The 21923-nt window shown below is 41.7% G+C and overlaps 1 protein-coding gene across 5 annotated transcripts in view; it reads right to left on the bottom strand.

Annotated features, from left to right (window-relative positions):
• The window catches only part of CBFA2T2 (CBFA2/RUNX1 partner transcriptional co-repressor 2), a 139543-nt gene extending 118636 nt beyond the window's left edge, over window positions 1-20907 (bottom strand). For 4 of the 5 annotated variants that reach the window (XM_086701990.1, XM_086701993.1, XM_086701996.1 and 1 more), the window contains exon 1: window positions 20729-20907. In XM_086701990.1, the coding sequence (XP_086558116.1) occupies window positions 20729-20762 (34 nt within the window). In that variant the 5' untranslated portion in view covers window positions 20763-20907. Of the gene's footprint in view, window positions 1-17426; window positions 17511-20728 lie in introns of all 5 variants that reach the window. The other variant, XM_086701994.1, reaches the window with a different exon arrangement.
• Window positions 20908-21923: the final 1016 nt, after the last annotated feature.

Here is a 21923-nt window from a genome sequence, read left to right as displayed (position 1 = left end):
AAAATAATGAATGGTGAAGAGGTCAGGATATTGGTTACTCTGGGGGAGAGGGAAGGACAGTAACTTGCAGGTGAGAGATGAGCTTCTCAAGTAGTTGCTGTTAATGTTCTATTTCTTTTTTTTTTAACTAGGTTTGATGAGTGAAATATTTTTAATGTGTGTGAAAGTCTTTTGAAACTTTTTTTTTTAATTTATATCCAAGTTAGTTAGCATATAGTGTTAATGTTCTATTTCTTGATCTGGATAGCACTTACATAAGTATGATCAGTTTGTGAAAATTCATTGAGCTGTATATTTATGATTTTTTTTAATTTTTTAAAATGTTTTTATTTATTTTTGAGACAGACAGAGCATGAGCAGGGGAGGGGGCAGAGAGAGAGGGAGACATAGAATCTGAAGCAGGCTCCAGGCTCTGAGCTGTCAGCACAGAGCCCGACGCGGGGCTCGAACTCACAGACCATGAGATCATGACCTGAGCTGAAGTCAGACGCTTAACCGACTGAACCACCCAGGCGCCCCATATGATTTTTTTTTTTTTTTTTTTTTTAAATAAAAACCTTGCATAGGGGCACTCAGTGTGGCTCAGTCAGTCAAGCATCCAAACCCTGGGTTTTGGCTCAGTTCATGATCTTATGGTTCACAGGTTCGAGCCCCACATCAGGCTCCATGCTGACACTGCAGAGCATGCTTGGGATTCTCTCTCTCCCTCTCCCTCCCTCTGGCCCTCCCCTGATCTCTCTCTCCCTTTCTCTCAAAATAAATAAATAAACTTTAAAAAATTTAGAAATTTTGCATAAAGAGAGAAAAATTACAGGAAAAGATTAACATTGTCAAGCAATCTTCTAAACAGCTATTTCAACTAATATTCCATTTATCTTTTAAACATCCTTCTATTAATAGCTACAGCAAAATTATTTTTTTATTAAAAAATTATTTTCAGGGTGCCTGGGTGGCTGTCAGTTACATGTCTGACTCTTGATTTCAGCTCAGGTCATGAGATTGAACCCTGTGTCCAGTTCTGAGCTGACAGTTCAGCCAACTTGGGATTCTCCTTCTGCCCCTCCCCACTCAAGCGCTCTCTCAAAAATGAATAGACTTTAATTATTTTTAATTTTTTTTAACGTTTATTCATTTTTGAGACAGAAACAGAGCACGAGCAGGGAAGGGGCAGAGAGAGAGGGAGACACAGAATCTGAAAGCAGGCTCCAGGCTCTGAACTGTCAGCACAGAGCCCAATGTGAGGCACGAACCCAGGAAGCACGAGATCATGACCTCAGTTGAAGTCAGATGCTTAGCCGACTGAGCCACCCAGGCACCCCTTTATTTTTTTTTTTAAGTGTACTTATTTTGAGCGAGGCAGTGAGGGAGAAAGTGGGGGAGGGACAGGGGAGAGAATCCCAAGCAGGTTCTGCCCTATCAGCACAGAGCCCAACGCAGGACTCGATCTTACCATGAGATCATGACCTGAGCCAAAATCAAGAGTCGGATGCTCAACCAACTGAGTCACCCAGGTGCCCCTAAAATGAATAAACTTAAAAAAATAATTTTCATTTAAAATATAACTCATGAGGGGCGCCTGGGTGGCGCAGTCGGTTAAGCGTCCGACTTCAGCCAGGTCACGATCTCGCGGTCCGGGAGTTCGAGCCCCGCATCGGGCTCTGGGCTGATGGCTCGGAGCCTGGAGCCTGTTTCCGATTCTGTGTCTCCCTCTCTCTCTGCCCCTCCCCCGTTCATGCTCTGTCTCTCTCTGTCCCAAAAATAAAAATAAAAAAAAAAAAAAAAACGTTGAAAAAAAATAAAATATAACTCATGATTAAGTGAATTATAAAGCCACATCTTCAGTCACCTATAAACTAGAATCCACGTGTTGAGAAAACAAACCCAAAGATGCTTTCTCAATATGCCATACTGTCTATTTAGATACAAGAACCTATTTAAATAAGAAAAATTTACTCATCTGTTACTGACAGATCTTTCCATAAAAGTTTCTTTTTTAAAGTATCATCATTCAGGATAAATTTAATAAAACCTGAAGCCTTCTTTTCCTCCTTAAAATCAATCTGTCATGTTCTAACATTTTTTTTTTTTATTTTTTTTTAAATTTTTTTTTTTCAACGTTTATTTATTTTTGGGATAGAGAGAGACAGAGCATGAACGGGGGAGGGGCAGAGAGAGAGGGAGACACAGAATCGGAAACAGGCTCCAGGCTCTGAGCCATCAGCCCAGAGCCCGACGCGGGGCTCGAACTCACGGACCGCGAGATCGTGACCTGGCTGAAGTCGGACGCTTAACCGACTGCGCCACCCAGGCGCCCCTGTCATGTTCTAACATTTAATTGGCATGGATTGTCTGCCTGTTTTCCCTGGAATCAAAAAGGTTCACATATAAACAGGACTGATCTGGCAAATGAATAAACCTACAAAGAGATCCTTTTCCTAAAACAAGTTTGTACTCCACACTCAGCTAATCTCTCACACAATAAATTAACTTCAGCAGCATCCAAGCTTAAAAGCTAGTCAACCAATTCAACCCTAATGGGATACCCATTTTCCATTTTTGATAGAAGTTTAAATAAACTCCTCTTGGTTTATAAACCCCTATCAACCATCCAGATAATCCTGTCACATTTAGTTACAACTTGGCATTTATGAATATGGGCTATAATCAAAAAAGCTTTGATCACTGCGTATTATAGCTTTCACTGCCACAACCAACATGTACTTTTAAAAATTGGGGAATTTTAAGGGGCGCCTGGGTGGCTCAGTCGGTCAAGCATCTGACTTCAGCTCAGGTCATGATCTCCCAGTCTGTGAGTTCGAGCCCCGCGTCGGGCTCTGTGCTGACAGCTCGGAGCCTGTAGCCTGCTTTGGATTCTGTGTCTCCCTCTCTCTGACTCTCCCCTGTTCATGCTCTGTCTCTCTCTGTCCCAAAAAATAAATAAACGTTGATAAATAAATAAATAAATAAATAAATAAATAAATAAATAAATAAAACAAACAAGAAAGAGTCCCACACTCCACCAACTGAGCCAGCCGCCGGCCTCAAGATTTACTGTCTTTTAATTCATGGAAGCAGAGATTGTGGAATGAGAAGAACCTCAAAGATCCTTTATCTTTTGCCTTTTCTGTATCTAGAGCATTACTTCTCAAAAAGTCTGTGTACCCATTATGTGCACATAATAGGGGCTCAAACTGAGTTCAAGGACACAGAGGCAGCTAAAGCAGAGCATCATCCCATCACTGTCTATGTTTTTGTGCTGATAAAAGGCAGTTTCATAAAAGTGAGAAGAAGCTGACTTATTAACACAAGCACAAAGTTTATAACCAACAATAACTGAAAATAACATAAGGCCAGAGTTCCTCAGGAAAAGCTGATCAGCAAGTTGACAATATGAGTTAGTAATGTTCGCTGTCAAAAGATGCACCATATGTCAGAAGTATTTACAGGGTACCAAGTTCCATCTCAACTTTTCCGTCATGCTAGAATATAAAGGAATGTAATCCTACCAGCATCACTGAATATAAAGTGAAGGCAGGAGGGAAAGGACAGAAACTGTTTCAAACGGGGCGCCTGTGGCTCAGTCGGTTAAACATCTGACTTCAGCTCAGGTCATGATCTCACTGCTCCTAGGTTCAAGCCCCAAGTTGGGCTCAGTGTAGACCGCTCAGAGCCTGGAGCCCGCTTCCCCCCCCCCCCCCTTCTCTCAAAAATAAATAAACATTAAAAAAAGAAAAGAAAAGAAAAAAAGAAATTTTTCCAAACGATGGCTGTTAACCAGGAAAAAATGGTGGAGAATCCCCTGGGAGGCTATTTCCAAAAACCTCCAGGACATCCTCCCAAAGAATGGATCAAGATATGAGTGCCCTATTGATATTCTAATAAGTCCCATAGTAATTCTGATCACACCACCAATCCACCCATCCTGACTCTCACCCCAAGGAAAACCAGTGTCCCAGTCATCTAGAACCAGAGGCTTAAAACAAAAGCTTACAAGTCTGTATAGAGTTGAAGAAACTGTTTAATCAGTCAGCCAAACTGTTGTACAATTTATTTCCTATTCTTTAAAACCAGAAGTAAACAAAACAAAACAAAAAACTGAAAGGTTTAGCAACAGCTATATAATTCCTGAAATTCTGAGCTGTACTATTCTTTTTCTTCTTCCTTGAGTCTTTCTTTTAAGTAACCTCTACCCACAATGTGGGGCTTGAACTAACGACCCCCAGATCCAGCATCACATGCTCTATGGACTGAACCAGCTAGGAGCAGCCTCCTTAACTTGCAGCCTCCTTAACTTCTTTTATGTTAAACCACTCACTAAACCACTCAACATCCTAGTGAGTAGGTCAGACCTCAGTATTTCATGCTAATGGCAATCTGTGGCAGTATTAATGTGCAGTACAACCATCTATAGCAATTCTCCCAGACTTTCTGTAGCTGTTAATACAGTAAGTTTACGCACTAAGCAAGATGTCGCCATCAGTGTCAATGTAACAGGTGACTCTTTAATGCCCCTAACCTAGGGATAAATTCTTTAGCCTAACATTCAGTTTTCCACAGTTCTGCCTCAACCTGCCTACACTCCTCTCCTTTACTCATTAAGTATCTTGCACCGTCCAGGCTGGATGTCTTTTCTTATTCCAAGAGTTGATAACTAAAGCAATCTGCCACCCCACCCCCTTCAAACCCTGCCCATAGCCTGTTTCAGTAAACGCTGTCGCTGACAAGTTCTACACTAAAAAAAAGAGGAATGGGCGCCTGGGTTGCTCGGTCAGTTGTTAAAGTGTCTGACTTTGGCTCAGGTCATGACCTCATGGTTCCTGGGTTCAAGCCCCCCATCAGGTTCTGTGCTGACAGCTTGGAGGCTGCTTCGGATTCTGTGTCTCCCTCTCTCTCTGCCCTTCTCCTGCTTGCAATCTCTCTCAAAAGTAAACATTAAGCATTAAGATAAATAAATAAGGAGGATATGTGACAGAGACCATATGTCCCATAAAGCCTAACACATTTATTCGGCCCTTTATAGAAAGTTTGCCAACTCCTGGCTTATTCCATCTCTCAGGACCTGAAATGATTTCCTTTATCCCATTTCTCCATATCTACCAATCCAAGATCCATCAAAATGCAGCTATTTAGTGAAGCCTTTCTTGTTACACCTTCAATGATATATGCTCTTCCTCTTTTAAATTTATCTCCTCTACCTCCCTTAGCATAAGGTATCTCTTTTGGAATTACAGGGCTGGTTTCCAAACCCAAAATACAGATGAAAAGGTCTGACAAGAAGGCTACTGCATTAACCTAATTATTTGCTGCTTCCTGTCTTGCTCCTTTGAATCCATCTTCTTACGACCACCAGAATACTCTAGAACGCTATATTACCCATGTCATTCCCTCATCCTTTCTATTGCTCTCCACTAGCTATAGAATAAAATCCCAGCATAAAACCCTGACCCCTCCCTGCTTCTCTAATCTTATCTTCTGCTATTCTTCCCCTAGTACTTTATTTTCCAATAACATAACTGCTTTTAGTACCCCCCGAAACCCAGTCCATTCCTAACTTCCCCCATCTCCTACACCTTCATGTGAGTACAAAAAGTGTATACTATCTCCAGAGAGTAATTTAGCAACATCCATCAAAATTACACAAAGTGGGGGTGGATGGGTGGCTCAGCTGGTTAAGTGTGCGACTCTTGATTTCTGCTTAAGTCATGATCTCTGGGCAGAGGGATGGAGCCCCTTGTTAGGCTGAGTGTGGAGCCCGCTTAAGATTCATTCTCTCTCTCTCTCTCTCTCTCTCTCTCTCTCTACCCCCGCCCCCGACCCTCTTGTGCTCACTCTCTAAAAACTAAAAAAAATTTTAAAAAAGAGCAGCAGTCTGGTTGTCTCAATGGGTAGAGCATGTGACTCTTGATCACAGGGTCCTAACTTCAAGCCTCACACTGGGCATAAAGCAGCTTACTCTACAAAAAAAAAAAAAAAAAAAAAAATGGCGGGGGCACCTGGGTGGCTCAGTAGGTTGAGTTTCCAACTCTTTTTTTTTTTTTTAACGTTTATTTATTGAGACAGAGAGACACAGAGCATGAACAGGGGAGGGGCAGAGAGAGAGGGAGACACAGAATCTGAAACAGGCTCCAGGCTCTGAGCAGTCAGCACAGAGCCCGATGTGGGACTCGAACTCACGGACTGTGAGATCATGACCTGAGCCGAAGTCAGACACTCAACCGACCGAGCCACCCAGGCGCCCCCCAACTCTTGATTTCAGCTCAAGTCATGGTCTCAGGGATGTGGGATTGAGCCACATGCCTGACTCTGTGTCTGGCTCTGTGCTGGGCATGCAATCTACTAGAGACTCTCTCTCCTTCTGCCCTTTGCTCATGTGCTCTCCCTCTCTCTAAAATAAAAAAAATTAATTAATTAAATAAATAAACCACCCCATTTACACATCTGGCGGGAAAAAGGGGAGAGGAATTTAATTACCTCAATATTTACTCTCAGTGCAGTTCAGCACTTCTTCAAATCAAGACATTTCAGTGAAACCTCCTAACAACTGCTGGATTTAAACCTCTCTATGGAGGTTTTACCAGAGACGGCATATGTTCACAGAAACCATTCTTGCTCTTCTATCAGTATTGGAGAACTTTGCTGCTATGGTCACAAGGCAGGGGCTTCTCTTCCTAAGGAACCAATAGCAGTTGACAGTGCTCACTCCTGTAGTCACTGTTACTTGATTTTCATTCATCTAGTTCCTTCCTTCTCTTCTCTCCATACGAAACCCTCCAGAAGGGCAACTATAGCTCTCTCCTACAAACATATTTGAAAAATTGGAACACCAAAATTCCTTCTTTGAAGTTTCAAAAGCAAATCACTCAGTAGCAAATCACTCTGCCTTTAAAAAAAAAAATGAATTTTCACTACCTGCCAAAACCAACAAGTCAGCATCTGCAAATTACTAGGTCCAGATGAAATTTAAGAACTATTTACCTGAAAAAAAATAAAATTAAAAATTAAAAACTATTCATCTAGAGTCAGGAAAACACTCCATTGCTGAGAATCAATTAAATATTCTCCCAAAAGGTGAACAAAAATACTGAAATTTATTTGAAACTAAGAAATTCAAGTTATTCTGAAATTTTACTAAGACAGAAGCACCAAGAAAACAATGAAACCATACAACATAAATTGTTTTTTCACCTACGTCTGGCATTACATGATAAATTTGTTCCTAAAAGTACACATCTCATTTCTATTACATTGAATTGCATTTTTAATGATTGAAGAGCTACCCCAGAGTAACTTTTCAATACAATACACAACCATATACCCCCACTATACAGACGACAACAATCTGGAAACAAACAGGTTTACCAACTGAACTCCACTTGGTTGGTATTTCACAGAAACATGGATTAACAATTCTGAAGCCACTTTCTGTATATTCTAAGATTGGGGAATAAGTAATGTTGTAGATTGTGTGAGTCAGGTTTATTATCCCTTGGCAAGAGAAGAGACTTAAGAATACAAAAAAGAGAAAGAATAAATGAACTTTTAGGGGTGCCTGGGTGGCTCAGTTGGTTGAGCATCAACTCTTGGTTTCGGCTCAGGTCATGATCTCATGGTTCACAGGTTCGAGCCCCACATCGGGCTGTGTGCTGACGGCACAAAGCCTGCTTGGGATTCTGTCTCCCTCTCTCTCTGCCCCTCCCCTGCTCACTCTCTATCTTTCTCTCAAAAATAAATAAATAAACATTAAAAAAAAAAAAAAGAACAACTGAACTTTTGGTATTGGAGGCATGAGTATAAACTCATGACTTTTATTATATATAGATATAAGTAGAGACAAAGTGAGGTGGGTGTGTATATGTATATGCATATGTATGTATACGAATATATTTCCTAGCTCTGTCCATTAAAAGAATCTAGAAGCAATCCTATCACATAGCAATAAGCACACATAGCACCCAGATCTTGATTTCAAAATAATTTTCTCCATTAACAGGAATTATGAGAGAAACATCTTGGAGAAATAGCTGATTCCAAGGCTCAGGTAGAAAGAGAAGATAATAATAATAATAAATATATATTTTTAAATAATACATATATATATATATTTTTTTTTTTTCAAAGAAAGGAAAGAAGATAAGCCTGGATTACCTTTTTGTGCCAGAAAGTAAAGTAGTAGCCCAAGAATGTTAGAAACCTGTCCAAAGGATACAAGAACTAGCTTGAAGGGGCTCCTACTAGGATAATGTGAACACCACAATAAACAACAGATTATAACCTACTGAATAAGAATCTTTATCAATATATATAAGGAAGTATGGCTAAGAAAATGCTCTGGGGGCGCCTGGGTGGCTCAGTTGGTTAAACGACTGGCTCTTTATTTCAGCTCACGTCACAATCTCACAGTTTATGGGTTCAAGCCCTGTGTCAGGCTCTGCACTAACAGTGCAGAGCCTGCAGAGCCTGCTTGGGATTCTCTCTCCTCCTCTCTCTCTCTGCCCCTCCCCCACTCACAGGGTTTGTGTGTACTTCTTTCTTTCTCAAAAAAAATAAACTTAGGGGCGCCTGGGTGGCTCAGTCGGTTAAGCGGCTGACTTTGGCTCAGATCATGATCTCACGGTCTGTGAGTTCGAGCCCCGCGACGCGCTGCGTGCTGACAGCTCAGAGCCTGGGGCCTGTTTCCGATTCTGTGTCTCCCTCTCTCTCTCTGACCCTCCCCTGTTCATGCTCTGTCTCCCCCTGTCTCAAAAATAAATAAAAAATGTTAAAAAATAAATAAACTTAAAAAAAAAAAGAAAATGCTATGTAGAATATTAAATAGTAACTGAAGAAAAACTAATAGGAATAGATAATCATGGGGGTACACAGGTGCCTCAGTCAACTGAGCGGCCAGTTTCAGCTCAGGTCATGATCTCACAGTTTGTGACATCTCAGTTTGCTGTCAGCACAGAGCCCACTTAGGAACCTCTGTCTGCCTCTCTGCACTTACCCCACTCATGCATGTGTGTGTTCTCTCTCTCTCTCTCTCTCTCTCTCTCTCTCAAAAATAAACATTAAAAAAATTTTTTTTAATTATTTCTTGATTTGATACGTGTATTGTAGTTATGTAAGAATGTCCTAGTTTACTGGAAATATACATTATGTTATTTGGGGTAAAGTAATATGCAATATAAATGGAATCATAATATAGAAAAGTAGTAAAACATTGACATCTGGAGAATCAGGGTGAAGAGCATATAAGAACGTTAATATTACTCTTGCACTTTTTCATAAGTTTGAAACTATGTCAAAATACGAAGTTAAAGGCGCCTGGCTGACTCAGTGGGTAGAGCATGTGGACTCTTGAACTGAGGGTTGTGAGTTCAAGCTCCATGCTGGGTACAGAGTTTTCTTAAAAATAAAATAAAATGCAGCCAGGAGGAGGTCAAACTTTCACTCTTCGCAGACAACATGATACTCTATATGGAAAACCCAAAAAACTGCTAGGATCCATGAATTCAGGAAACTTGCAGACAATAAAACCAATGCAAAGAAATCGGTTGCATTCCTATACACCAATAATGAAGCAACAGAAAGAGAAATCAAGGAATCGATCCCAGTTACAATTGCACCAAAAGCAATTGTAATACCTAGGAATAAATCTAACCAAACAGGTGAAAAATCTATACACTGAAAACTATAGAAAGCTTATGAAAGAAATTGGGGAAGACAGAAAAAAATGGAAAAAGATTCCATGCTCCAGGATAGGAAGAACAAATATTGTTAAAATGTAAATACTACCCAAAGTAATCTACATATTCAATGCAATACCTATCAAAACAACACCAGCATTCTTCACAGAGCTAGAACAAACAATCCTAAAATTTGTATGGAACCAGAAAAGACCCCAATTGGCCAAAGCAATCTTGAAAAAGAAAACCAAAGCAGGAAGCATCACAAACCCTGACTTCAAGCTGTATTACAAAGCTGTAATCATCAAGACAGTATGGTACTGGCACAAAAACAGACACTCAGATTAATGGAACAGAATACAGAACTGAGAAATGGATCCACAAACGTATGGCCAACTAATCTTTGACAAAGCAGGAAAGAATATCCAATGAAATAAAGACAGTCTCTTCAGCAAGCGGTGCTGGGAAAACTGGACAGCGACATGCAGAAAAATGAACCTGGACCACTTTCTTACACCATACATAAAAATAAACTCAAAATGGATAAAAGACCTAAACGTAAGACAGGAAGCCATCAAAACCCTCAAGGAGAAAGCAGACAAAAACCTCTGTGACCTTGGCCGCAGCAACTTCTTACTCAACATGTCTCCGGAGTCAAGGGAAACCAAAGCAAAAATGAACTATTGGGACCTCCTCAAAATAAAAAGCTTCTTGGGGTGCCTGGGTGGCTCAGTCGGTTAAGGGTCTGACTTCAGCTCAGGTCATGATCTTGCGGTCCGTGAGTTCGAGCCCCGCGTCGGGCTCTGTGCTGACAGCTCAGATCCTGGAGCTTGTTTCCAATTCTGTGTCTCCCTCTCTCTCTGACCCTCCCCCGTTCACACTCTGTCTCTCTCTGTCTCAAAAATAAATAAACGTTAAAAAAAAAAAAAAAAAAAAAGCTTCTGCAAAGTGAAGGAAACAATAAGCAAAACTAAAAGACAACCGACAGAATATGAGAAGATATTTGCAAACGACATATCAGATGAAGGGTTAGTACCCAAAATCTATAAAGAACTTATCAAACTCAACACCCAAAAAACAAACGATGCAATGAAGAAATGAGCAAAAGACATGAATAGACACCTCTCCAAAGAAGACATCCAGACGGCCAACTGACACATGAAAAAATACTCAATATCACTCATCATCAGGGAAATACAAATCAAAACCACGATGAGATACCACCTCACACCTGTCAGAATGGCTAACGTTAACAACTCGGGCAACAACAGATGTTGGCGAGGATGCAGAGAAACATGATCTCTTTGCACTGCTGGTGGGAATGCAAACTGGTGCAGCCACTCTGGAAAACAGTATGGAGGTTCCCAACAAAATTAAAAATAGAACTACCCTATGACCCAGCAACTGCACTATTAGGTATTTATCCCAGGGATACAGGTATGCTGTTTCCAAGCAACACATGCACCCCAATGTTTATAGCAGCACTGTCAACAATAGCCAAAGTATGGAAAAAGCCCAAATGTCCATCAATGAATGGATAAAGATGCGGTATATACATACAATGGAGTATTACTCGGCAATCAAAAAGAATGAAATCTTGCCATTTGCAACTATGTGGATGGAACTAAAGGATATTATGCTAAGCGAAATTAGTCACTCAGAGAAAGACAAATATCCTTTGACTTCACTCATATGAGGACTTTAAGAAACAGAACAGATGAACATAAGGGAAGGGGAGCAAAAATAATATAACAGGGAGGGTGACAAAAACAGAGGAGACTCTTAAATATGGAAAACAAACAGAGGGTTATTGGAGGGGTTGTGAGAAGGGGGAGGGGCTAAATGGGTAAGGGGCATTAAAGAATCTACTCCTGAAATCATTGTTGCACTATATGCTAACTAACTTGGATATAAATTTAAAAAATAAATTAAATAAAAATACCGGATAAATAAATAAATAAATAAATAAAATACAATAAAATGGGGCACTTGGTTGGCTTAGCCGATAGAGCATACAACTCTTGATCTAGGGGTTGTGATTTCAAGCCTCATACTGGGTACAGAGATTACTTAAAAATAAAATCTCAAAAATAAATAAAATAAAATAAAATAAAATAAAATAAAATAAGACAAGACAAGACAAGACAACAACAACAATCACTTAGCCAGACCAACCCACCAAGAGAAAACTGAGGTGAAGCTTACAAAATCTGGAGCTACTGAACTCTAAGCAGTTCTAGGAGGCTAGAGAATGAATGCCTGAGGAACTAAAACATCACCTCTTCCCTTCCTGTTCCCTCACCACTCAGAACTTCCCTCTCCTAAACCATCTCTACCTTTAATCTCAGCCACAAAGAGGGCTTACTTTATGCCTGCCTTCTCCCTGCAAGGTTGGCTCTACTTCTCTAGAAAGAAACAAAAATCAAAGACATAATCACTTTCTCAAAATTAAGGACCAAAAAACCTAGTCATATTTTTGGTAGAGAAAAATGTCACTGGTATTTTAGATTTTATAGAGAGGGGAGGCAGAGAACAGGTAGTCATAAGGAGACTGTAAACTAGCTAAAAAATACATGGGAATTAGAGGAAACTGTATAATTAGTGTATCTCTAGGAAGTTAAGGTAAAAATGAATAAATTTCTGCTGGTGAATGTCTGTTCTCACGTGGCTTCGAAAAATTAAAAGCAGGCATGACCTCTGCAAGGAGATGGCTAAGTTAACAAAGGAATAAGAGAAACATTTGTAAGAGAGGAAAAGGTCAAAGTAGTGTGTCAAGGGAGCTGTGCTATGCCTGGTATTAACATTTCACTTGAGCTGCTGGAGAGGTCAGATTACATATTTGTCGCCATCAGCTAATTTAATTGAAAGGTCTAGCCGACTCCAAGGCTATAAATTCAGACAGAAGGATACCTAGCTCTGGGTTATTCTAAATTTTACTTTGATTTCTGCATTTAATTATGGCAATACAAAATAGAAGGATAGAGTCAAATCTTAAGGGGACACGTTCCAAAGAAAAGGTTCACTGCATAAATCCATGAACTATATTGGATGATCCACATTTGACAGCTCCTCACAGGGCCATGCAAAATTACTATGGACATTTCTTGGGCTTTTGATGTTCACTGCCATCATCTGTTTCACTGCTAAGACCAGGAAACATATGGGATGAATTGGTAAAGGATGCTGAGAGTTTCTGTTGCTTTTTTTTTTTTCTTTCAATCAGGATACCTCTGAACAAGACCAAGACCTAGTACAGTAGTAGTCTTTAAATCATATTCCAATTCCTAGGGCATTTTTAAATAAGAGAAGATGGTAGGCAAAGAAAGTTGCTGAAGATAGATGATGGGAAATCATTTTCAGGGAACACTGGGGTCCAAGGAACACATGTTTAAAAACCTCTAGTCTAGTTGGCAAAAAGCAGAAGCCATGTGATAGTAAAAAACAGTGGATTTTGGACTCAGATCTCAACGTAAAATGAGTAAACTCAACACCAGGATTGAACTAAGTTTGAACAGTGCATCTGCTACTGATTAACTGTGTGACCTTGGGCAATTTATTTAAGTTCTCTGAGTCTTATTTCCTTATCTGTGAAACAGAGATATTGACTCCCTCCCAAGGTTGTTCCAAGAATTACATGAGATGACTTAAGTGAAAAGCACCCAGCAGAAAATTTAGCAAAGAACCCTTTTTAAAAGAAGACTTAAAAGTCAGATTCAGGGGCGCCTGAATAGCTCAGTTGGTTACGTGCCTGATTTCCACTCAGGTCATTATCTCAAGGTTCATGGTTTCAAGCCCTGCGTCAGGCTCTGTGCTGACATCTCAGAGCCTGGAGTCTGCTTCAGAGTCTGTGTCTCCCTCTCTCTCTCTGACACTCCCCCACTCATGCTCTGTCTCTGTCTCTCAAAAATAAATAAACGTTAAAGAAAAAAAAAAAGTCAGATTCAGGGGCACCTGGGTGGCTCAGTTAAGCGTCAGACTTCATATCAGGTCATGATCTCACGGTTCGTGGGTTCAAGCCCTGCATCAGGCTCTGTGCTGACAGCTCAGAGCCTAGAGCCTGCTTCGGATTCTGTGTCTCCCTCTCTCTCTGACCCTCCCCCGCTTGCATGCGCACACGCTCGCTCTGTCTCTCAAAAATAAATAAATAAACTTAAAAAAAAAAGTCAGATTCATTCAGTCAATATATCTGCAATGGACTCATTTCACAAGTTTAATTTATGGTACCCCAGCCCCTATAATTTCAGATAGCCTCAAGGCCTTCAAGGGGCCAGAGACAGAAACCAGAGACAAAGGCAAAAAGCTACTTAACCAGCCATAATAAAACCCAGAGACAGGATCTGTCACATGTACATATACTGGCTCATATTGCACATGGGGCCAGTTAGTATAGCGACAGTGAGGCCCCTCTTCTTGGTAATCTTACCAGCGTAGAAAAAATAACCAGGGAGAGATTGTCCCTCATTAGCCTTCAAGCTTTCAGGAATTGAAGTAAATCTTTACAATTCAGTGACTCCTTTCTATAATATGAGGCTCAAAACAGTACTCTAACACTAAGGAAAGAGGATAAAACTGGCAGGTGAGAAATCTTTTTTTTACACCTCTTTCCTCCTTTTTCTTCCTTTCCTTAGCCTGGAACTTATTAGTATATTAACCCATCTTGTTCCTAGTGCTGCATTCGTTCATTGGACACTATCTTTTAAATGATCTTTTCTGCCTAAAAGCATTTTTTAATTCAAATAACTAATCATAAAGTCTAGATTTGCATGTCCCACGACAGGCTCAAGAACAAGCTTAAAGTCGAGGGGCGCCTGGGTGGCGCAGTCGGTTAAGCGTCCGACTTCAGCCAGGTCACGATCTCGCGGTCCGTGAGTTCGAGCCCCACGTCGGGCTCTGGGCTGATGGCTCAGAGCCTGGAGCCTGTTTCCGATTCTGTGTCTCCCTCTCTCTCTGCTCCTCCCCCGTTCATGCTCTGTCTCTCTCTGTCCCAAAAATAAATAAATGTTGAAAAAAAAAATTTAAAAAAAAAAAAAAAAAAAAAAAAAAAAAGAACAAGCTTAAAGTCGATCTTTGCTTACTTTTAGAATCTATTTGTATGTAGGAAAGCCAACAGGTTCCAAACCAGCACAAATGCATTCAACAGTCAAAGATGAAGACAGAAATCAAGTGAAGAAGTCCCAACTCTCCAATTAACCAAAGTCAATAACCCTCTCAAAACAACTGAAATCAAAGGATAACTTTGTTCCTAATAGGAAAACCTATACCCAATTCTAACACTAGGACTCACTGAAATTCCACACAAGGACTCACTGAAATATCAACTCTAAATTAACATCCAGATAGCAAGTAACTAAGTAAAGTTTTGTAGCAATATTATTACTCTAAAAGCCTTCAGCTCACTTGGACTCTGCCATGGGATAGAGGTGAGACATGAGGCAACAAAGGTTCTGAACATCACCCTCAAAAAGGGGAGAAACAACCAGAAAAAGTTCTGTAGTGCAGTAATATTTAGATATCTGTAAGTACTGCTTCCCTTCCCTTATAAATGCTATATTCTCAGCCTGATGGACTCAGGGCTTGATCTCAAGACTGTGAGATCATGACCTGAGCCAAAACCAAGAGTTGGACACTTAACCAACAAAACCCCCCAGGTATCCCTTAAATGACTTTTCAAATGTAGGAACTTCACAGTGACCGAGTGTAGGAACAGGGGTTTGATTTTCCCATTCATTGATGGTCAACACATTTTTTTTAAGGTACTCTCTATATCCAAAGTGAGGCTGGAACTCACAACTCAAAAGTCACATGCTTTATCAACTGAGCTAGACAGATACTCTGAAGGCCAACACATTTTTAAAACATTTTTTTTAATGTTTACTTATTTTTGAGTGACGGAGCGTGAGCAGGGGAGGGGCAGAGAGAGAGAGAGGAAGACACAGAATTTGAAGCAGACTCTGAGCTGTCAGCATGGAGCCCTGATGTGGGGCTCAAACTCGCAGGTCGTGAGATCATGACCTGAACCGAAGTTGGATGCTTAACTGACTGAGCACCCAGACACCCCAACACATTTTTTTTAAGTTTATTTATTTATTTTGAGAGAGAGAGAGAGAGAGAGAGCAGGGGAGGGGCAGAGAGAGAGAGGGAGAGTCTGAATCCCAAGCAGGCTCTACACTGTCAGTACAGAGCTCAACACGGGGCTCAAACTCACAAACCATGAAATCATGACCTGAGCTAAAGTCAGATGCTTAACCAAGTGAGCCACCCAGATGCCCACTTTTTTTTTTAAGATTTTTTTTTTTTTTTTTTTTAAGTAATCTCTACACCAGTATGGGACCTGAACTCACAGTCCCAAGATCAAGAGTTGCAAACTGCATGGACTGAGTCAGTGAGGTGCCCCAGTTAACACATTTTTAAATAATAGTTACTTTAATGTCAACAACTTAGGCTCTGCAGTCAGAAAGATCTAGATTTTAATCTGGGCTTGGTCACTTATTAGTTCTATAATGAGTCAATTTCTTGATTTGTAAAATGAGGACATATACCTACCTAAAAGAGTAGAGGATTAAAAGGCAAAAAGTTTATGACATCTGGCCCAAAATAAACATGGACTATTAGGGATTATTATTATTATTCTTAGGCAAGAATTATCCTCATTTATAGATTAAACAAATGGAGTCTCAGAAGTTAAAAAACTTCCCAGAACTGGACCTCAAACCCAAAGTCTGCCTCCAAATTTTGCTTTTCCATTATGGATCCACAATGTATGATGATATGCGATCATGCACATCTCTGCCTTTTTTTGTTTTTTTGTTTACTTTTTGGAGAGACACAGTGCAAGCTGGGGAAGGGCAGAGAGAGAGGGAGACACAGAATCTGAAGTGTCTCTGAGCCATCAGCACAGAGCCCGATGCAGGGCTCAAACCCATGAACTGTGAGACCATGACCTGAGCTGAAGTTGTACACTTAACTGACTGATCCACCCAGGCCCCCTATCTCTGCCTTTTTAAATAGGCTACTAACTGAAATTTAACAGGTCTTGATTGTGTGGTCACACATTATGGTGCTTTTAATTGTATTCTTTTTTTTTTTTCTTATCCAATAGTTTAGGCGAAAAGGACTAAATGCATCAGTGTGGCATAGTACTTAAGGACCACAGGAGAGGATGAGACCCTGTCTCTCATTGTCAGTATGCTTACCTGGGATAGCCTCCCATCTCTCCATCTGATTTGTGGCTTTTTAAATCTGCTTGAAAAGGGGCATCTGGCTGGCTCAACTGGAAAAGCATGCAAATGCTTGATCCTCGGGTCCTGAGTCTGAGCCCCAAGTTGGGTATAGAGATTACTTAAACACATAAATAAACTGTAAAATCTGCTTATGAGCTGGGCTCAGACAGGTATCTTTGTTTGAAGAATGTGCAGAATATGAGTGAGCTCTAAGTGAAAGTCTGAGGTGTTATGCTATTAACTAGGTATACAAGTTTTAATCATAGTCATGGTCCCAGCAAGAAAGATAACACATTCCAGAGTAAGGAGGGTTTAATAACAGGACCAAATAGGTAATAATCACAAGGAATAGCTGTAGTATCCTGAGACTAGTGAGAGCACTTCTAAGCCTGAGGAACAAAGGAAATTAAAACTTTGCAAATCCAAAGGAGTGAGTCGCAGAAAGAACCCTCCTTTCGAGGAATAGCAATCTTCAATCAAGGAACAGCCAGCCAGAGGCAACACCCATAGGAAGGGAGAAAGGAAATTAAAATTCCCTAACCTTAGATGAGAAGGAAACTCTTGATGTAGTTCGCATAAGTCAGCCTTCCAGGGCAGAGAAAAGGCAACAGATGGAAAGTAGGACCTAGAAGAACAAATGGAAGGTACCTAATTTAACCTCCAGGAAGTCTTTCAGGTAAACTTTCCCATCTCTTCTTTCATGCTAATGGACAAATGCCAGATAAGGAAAGGTTACTGAACACGACAATTCTCACCCCTTTTGAATTAGGTAAGGCACAGGGCCTGTCTACCATATTTGTAATCAAGTTTGTTCACTAGCAAGTGTGGTCATTTACCATTCTACTTGTAATTTCACAATTCTTTGAAAGTCCAATAATTTACAGACCTTTCTCCAGCCTTAGGGACTTTCCACTTACCTTGTTAGGCAAAATAAGATCACAAAAATGCAGAAGCTTACATTTAGGAGTTTATATTCTTAGATAACTAAGAAGGCAGAATGAGGTCAAGTGTCACCAGAGAGAAAAGAGCTGCGGTATTGTGGAAAGTTCTGGAATGGGCTTCCTTGCCATCTGGCCCCTGCCAGAACAAGTCCAGCCAGAACTCACTGTTATCCTATCAACAAGGTACACAAAAGCTTCAATCAGGTTCCCTGCAGGTCCAGATCTGGAGAACAACTCACCAAGCACACAAGAGGTCCACCCCTCCTCCTCCTGGAAAAAAGCCCCTCTTTTTCTTAGGCTGGTCCAAATGTTAACTCCTTAACTGAAACTTACTTGGACCCTCAAAGAACCATTAGTTATGCCAACCCTGTATTCCCAAAAGACTTTGCTTTGAGCACTATCATTATCCACATACAGGTGCAGGGCCCCTACTAGCCTGTGAGATCCTAAGTTTTCTTTATACCCTCAGGCACAAACTGCATACAGAACACTATGTCAAGCACAGTATGAGTACTCCCATATATTATCATATGCATACCCCATACATATTACTGATCATCACAAAACTGTAAATGTGGCAGGGGCTCTCATCAACTCAGTTTTACAGATGAGGAAAATAAAGTGCACAAAAAGGTTAAATAATGTGCCCAAAGTCTCAAAGCTAATAGGATTTTGGACCCCAAGATTTCAACCTCAGCACAACTCCAGAACTGAATTTCAACCAACCTCAGAGGTTAAGAAGAAGGTCCCACCACAAGACCAAAGGTCCCCACCCCTAAGATGCCCAGTTATTATTCACCAACATGTGAAAACACAATAATTGGAACTTCTACTCACATTTTAGATCATCCTTTTGCAAAAAAGGTCTATTTTTGCATGTTATAAAATGTACCTAACATAGACTACAGTTAATTAGCAATGTAATTGTAACTTAAAACATTCACATGTATGTGCATACTCAACCCTATCTACTATACAAAGAACATGGAAAAACATTTTAGGCCAATGCTCTAGACTACTCCCCCGCCCCCCTCCAAGGACTCAGAGCTCCTACATTCTCTGCCCCGCACTTCCGTTAAAAACATTAGCCAATCAAGCCTATAGGTAAGCTCCTAGAGGCAAGAGTCTGCTTTTATTCATCTTTGTAAACCCTACACCAGCACAGGGCCTGGAGCTTAGCAGATGGTCAATGCTGAATCTAACTGTATCATGGGAACCTCACAGAAAAAATCCTCCCAATATTTTAATTCAGTTTACTATATGCTTCCAGATTAAAAGAAAAACTGTATTAAGTATGCTAAGAATGTAATATAGAATTGTCTTAGGAACACTAAAATAAACAAACATATAAAACTTTGTTACATAATAGAACTAAAATTGTACTTTGGGGACATATTTTAAACTAAAAATTGCATGAAAGAGATTTGGACATAAAACATTTAAGTTCAGATTAAAACTCCTTTCATTTCACAGAGATGGTGCATCTTAGACCTAAAGGGTCAGCTCTGCCTCTCTTTTGTTATAAGCTCCAAGAAGAACAGAGCAAACTACAAAAAGCAGCGATTTTGGGCTTGACTATGAAGAGGCATTGCTGGATGCATCTACTTTGCATTTCTTCAATCCAGTATCTAATGAGTGTCAAAGAAGAGAGGCTGTGTAAAGTCTCCCTTTTTTGTGAAGGACGTGGGCTCTGGGGCTAGATCACAGGGTTCCTTCTGTTCCTCAGTTTCATCCTCTGCAAAATGGTCATATTGAAATTCTTAACTCTTATTTACACTGTCACCAGGATTAAATGAAGAGAAAACATGCAAAATGGATTTATTGCTTTCCTCATTTACCTGTCTTCCCCTTCCCCAAACTAAACTTAAAGACTGAGTTTGGTCCATCTAGTTTGTTGTTATATTCCCATGGCTGAGAATGGTACTTTTTACTTAATAGATGATTTAAGAAACACTGAATGAATAGAATGCAAAATGCCTGCTGCTGAAAAAATGTTGACTATCACTGCTATTGTAACGAGAAACAATTAAAATTTTATTGTTGTTATTAAGAGACACCAGGATCTCAAAATTCTAGGAGGAACACTAGATAAATGCTGGAATGGAGAAATGGAGGTAAGAAAAACAACTGGATCATAAAGCAGGACTAACCTAAGACAAAAATCGTAAAACAAATACACAACTAGAGCCCAATTTCGGGCTTTTCCGAGTGAGGTTCACCCTGGATGAAATTTATCAGCGATTACAGTAATAACAGCTTTCACGCTTGTGTATGTCCCAGTCTGTGCCAAGCATTCTACTGGCCTCACAAACCCAAGAACCGTGGCGGAGGGGATGGGGGGTGGGGATGTGGAAATGCTCTCTACACCCCCATTTTGCAGAATGGAACTGAGGTTAGGAAAGACCCAAGGTCATATCCCCTGAGCCGGGGAGCCAGGATGTGAACCCAGGCAGTCTGATCCCCGAGCCTGCACTCAACAGGCCCCCTCAAAGAGGCCATCCTCGCCTCCCCCACCATCCGCCGCACACCCCTCGAAATTGGGCGTGTGGAATACTCCCCCAGAAACAACACTCAGTGGCCTCAGCACCGGGAGGACAAAACAATCCTTGTCCGCGAGGAAGTCCGATGGACGCCGGCCCGGCCTGGGCTCCGAGGCCGCGGTCCCCACAGCTTCATTCGCATCGCGAGCTCCGAGCCCTCCGGGCCGCGCAGGAAGCGCCCGGGCGGCCTCGAGAACCCGGGAAGGCCCGGCCCGCCGCGTGACCTTGGATCCGCCGCCCTGCTTCGGGCCTCAGTTTCCCCAATCTGGCCTGGCGCCGGGGGCCTCTCGGGAGCTGGCGCCTGTGGAGCAGCAGGCCCCTCACACGCCCCCCTCAGCCTCCCGCCTTCCCGCCCTGCTTACGCTGGAAGGCGGCCGCTCCAGGGACGCCCACCATCGCCGCACGCCTCCGCCGTGCGCCTCCCGCCTCCACCCGCGGCCCGGGTCCCTCGGAGGCGCCGCCGCGAGACCTGGAGCAGCAAAGCTCGCCAGCTCCAGCTCCGCCGCTGCCGCTGCCGCCAACGCTGCCGTTAGGCCGCGCGCCGCCCCGCCCCCCTGGTTGGCTCCGCCCCGCCCCCCGGGCACGCCCCCGCCGCGCGCCTGCCCGACCAACGCACACGGAAGCCCGGCCCCAAGACCCGCTCCAGCTAAGCCCCGCCCCTTCCGCGCGAACCTACCGCCCTATCCTGGCGCATCCAGCTTCTCAAGCCCGCCTCCCCCGTGTCACGCGCGCCCGTCACGCGCAAGGCCCACTCGTCTGGCACTGGGCTTCCGGCTGTGGCCTGGGCGGTGACCCAGGCCGGGAGGTGGAGGCAAAGGCCTAGGGGGTGGAGCTTAGGGGGGAGGGGACAGCGCCACACCTGAGTTCTCCAGGTTAAGGCCTTGTCGCCCTGAACAAGTCATGGGGTAAGTCACTTACCCTCTTTTGGCCTACTCTGTTATAAATGTCTAAAATGTCATCACAATATTAATAACCGTTAGCTATAATAACCGTTGTATTACTTCATCATCTTCAGGTGCTACTTTTATACACTCATCCAGTCAATCCTCACAATGAGGGAGAGAGGTATTATTTTCCCTTTTCTATATATGCAGAAAGGGCTTTTCCACCGACCAACTTGCCCACGGGTTACTGTTAACATAAAGCAGAGATGGGGTTGGATCCTCAAAACTTTGACTTCAGACCCAATTCTTTGAGCTGCCTCCCAAAGAATCAAAAACAGGAATTAAAATTAAAATATTAAAAATTCCAAACTCCTCCATGTACAAAGACACCATAAGTAGAGTTTGGTTTCTTTTACAAGCAAAAGACTGGGATAAAATATTTGCAACATATTCAACAATGAATCAATATTCAGAATAAAGAACTATAAAACATTAAGAAGAAAAAGATAATTCAATAGAAAAATGGTTAGGATGCCTAGATGTCTCAGTCAGTAGAGCATGCAACTCTTGATGTCAGGGTTATGAGTTTGAGCCCCACGTTGGGCATAGGGATTACTTAAAAATAAAGAAAAATGAACAAAGAGGATGAATAGACAATACACAGAAAAGAAAA

The sequence above is a fragment of the Puma concolor genome, chromosome A3 (genome assembly GCF_028749965.1).
Source record: "Puma concolor isolate L17-30 chromosome A3, mPumCon1.1.hap2, whole genome shotgun sequence".
Lineage (NCBI taxonomy): Eukaryota > Metazoa > Chordata > Mammalia > Carnivora > Felidae > Puma > Puma concolor.
This window is presented reverse-complemented; position numbering and strand designations above follow the sequence as displayed.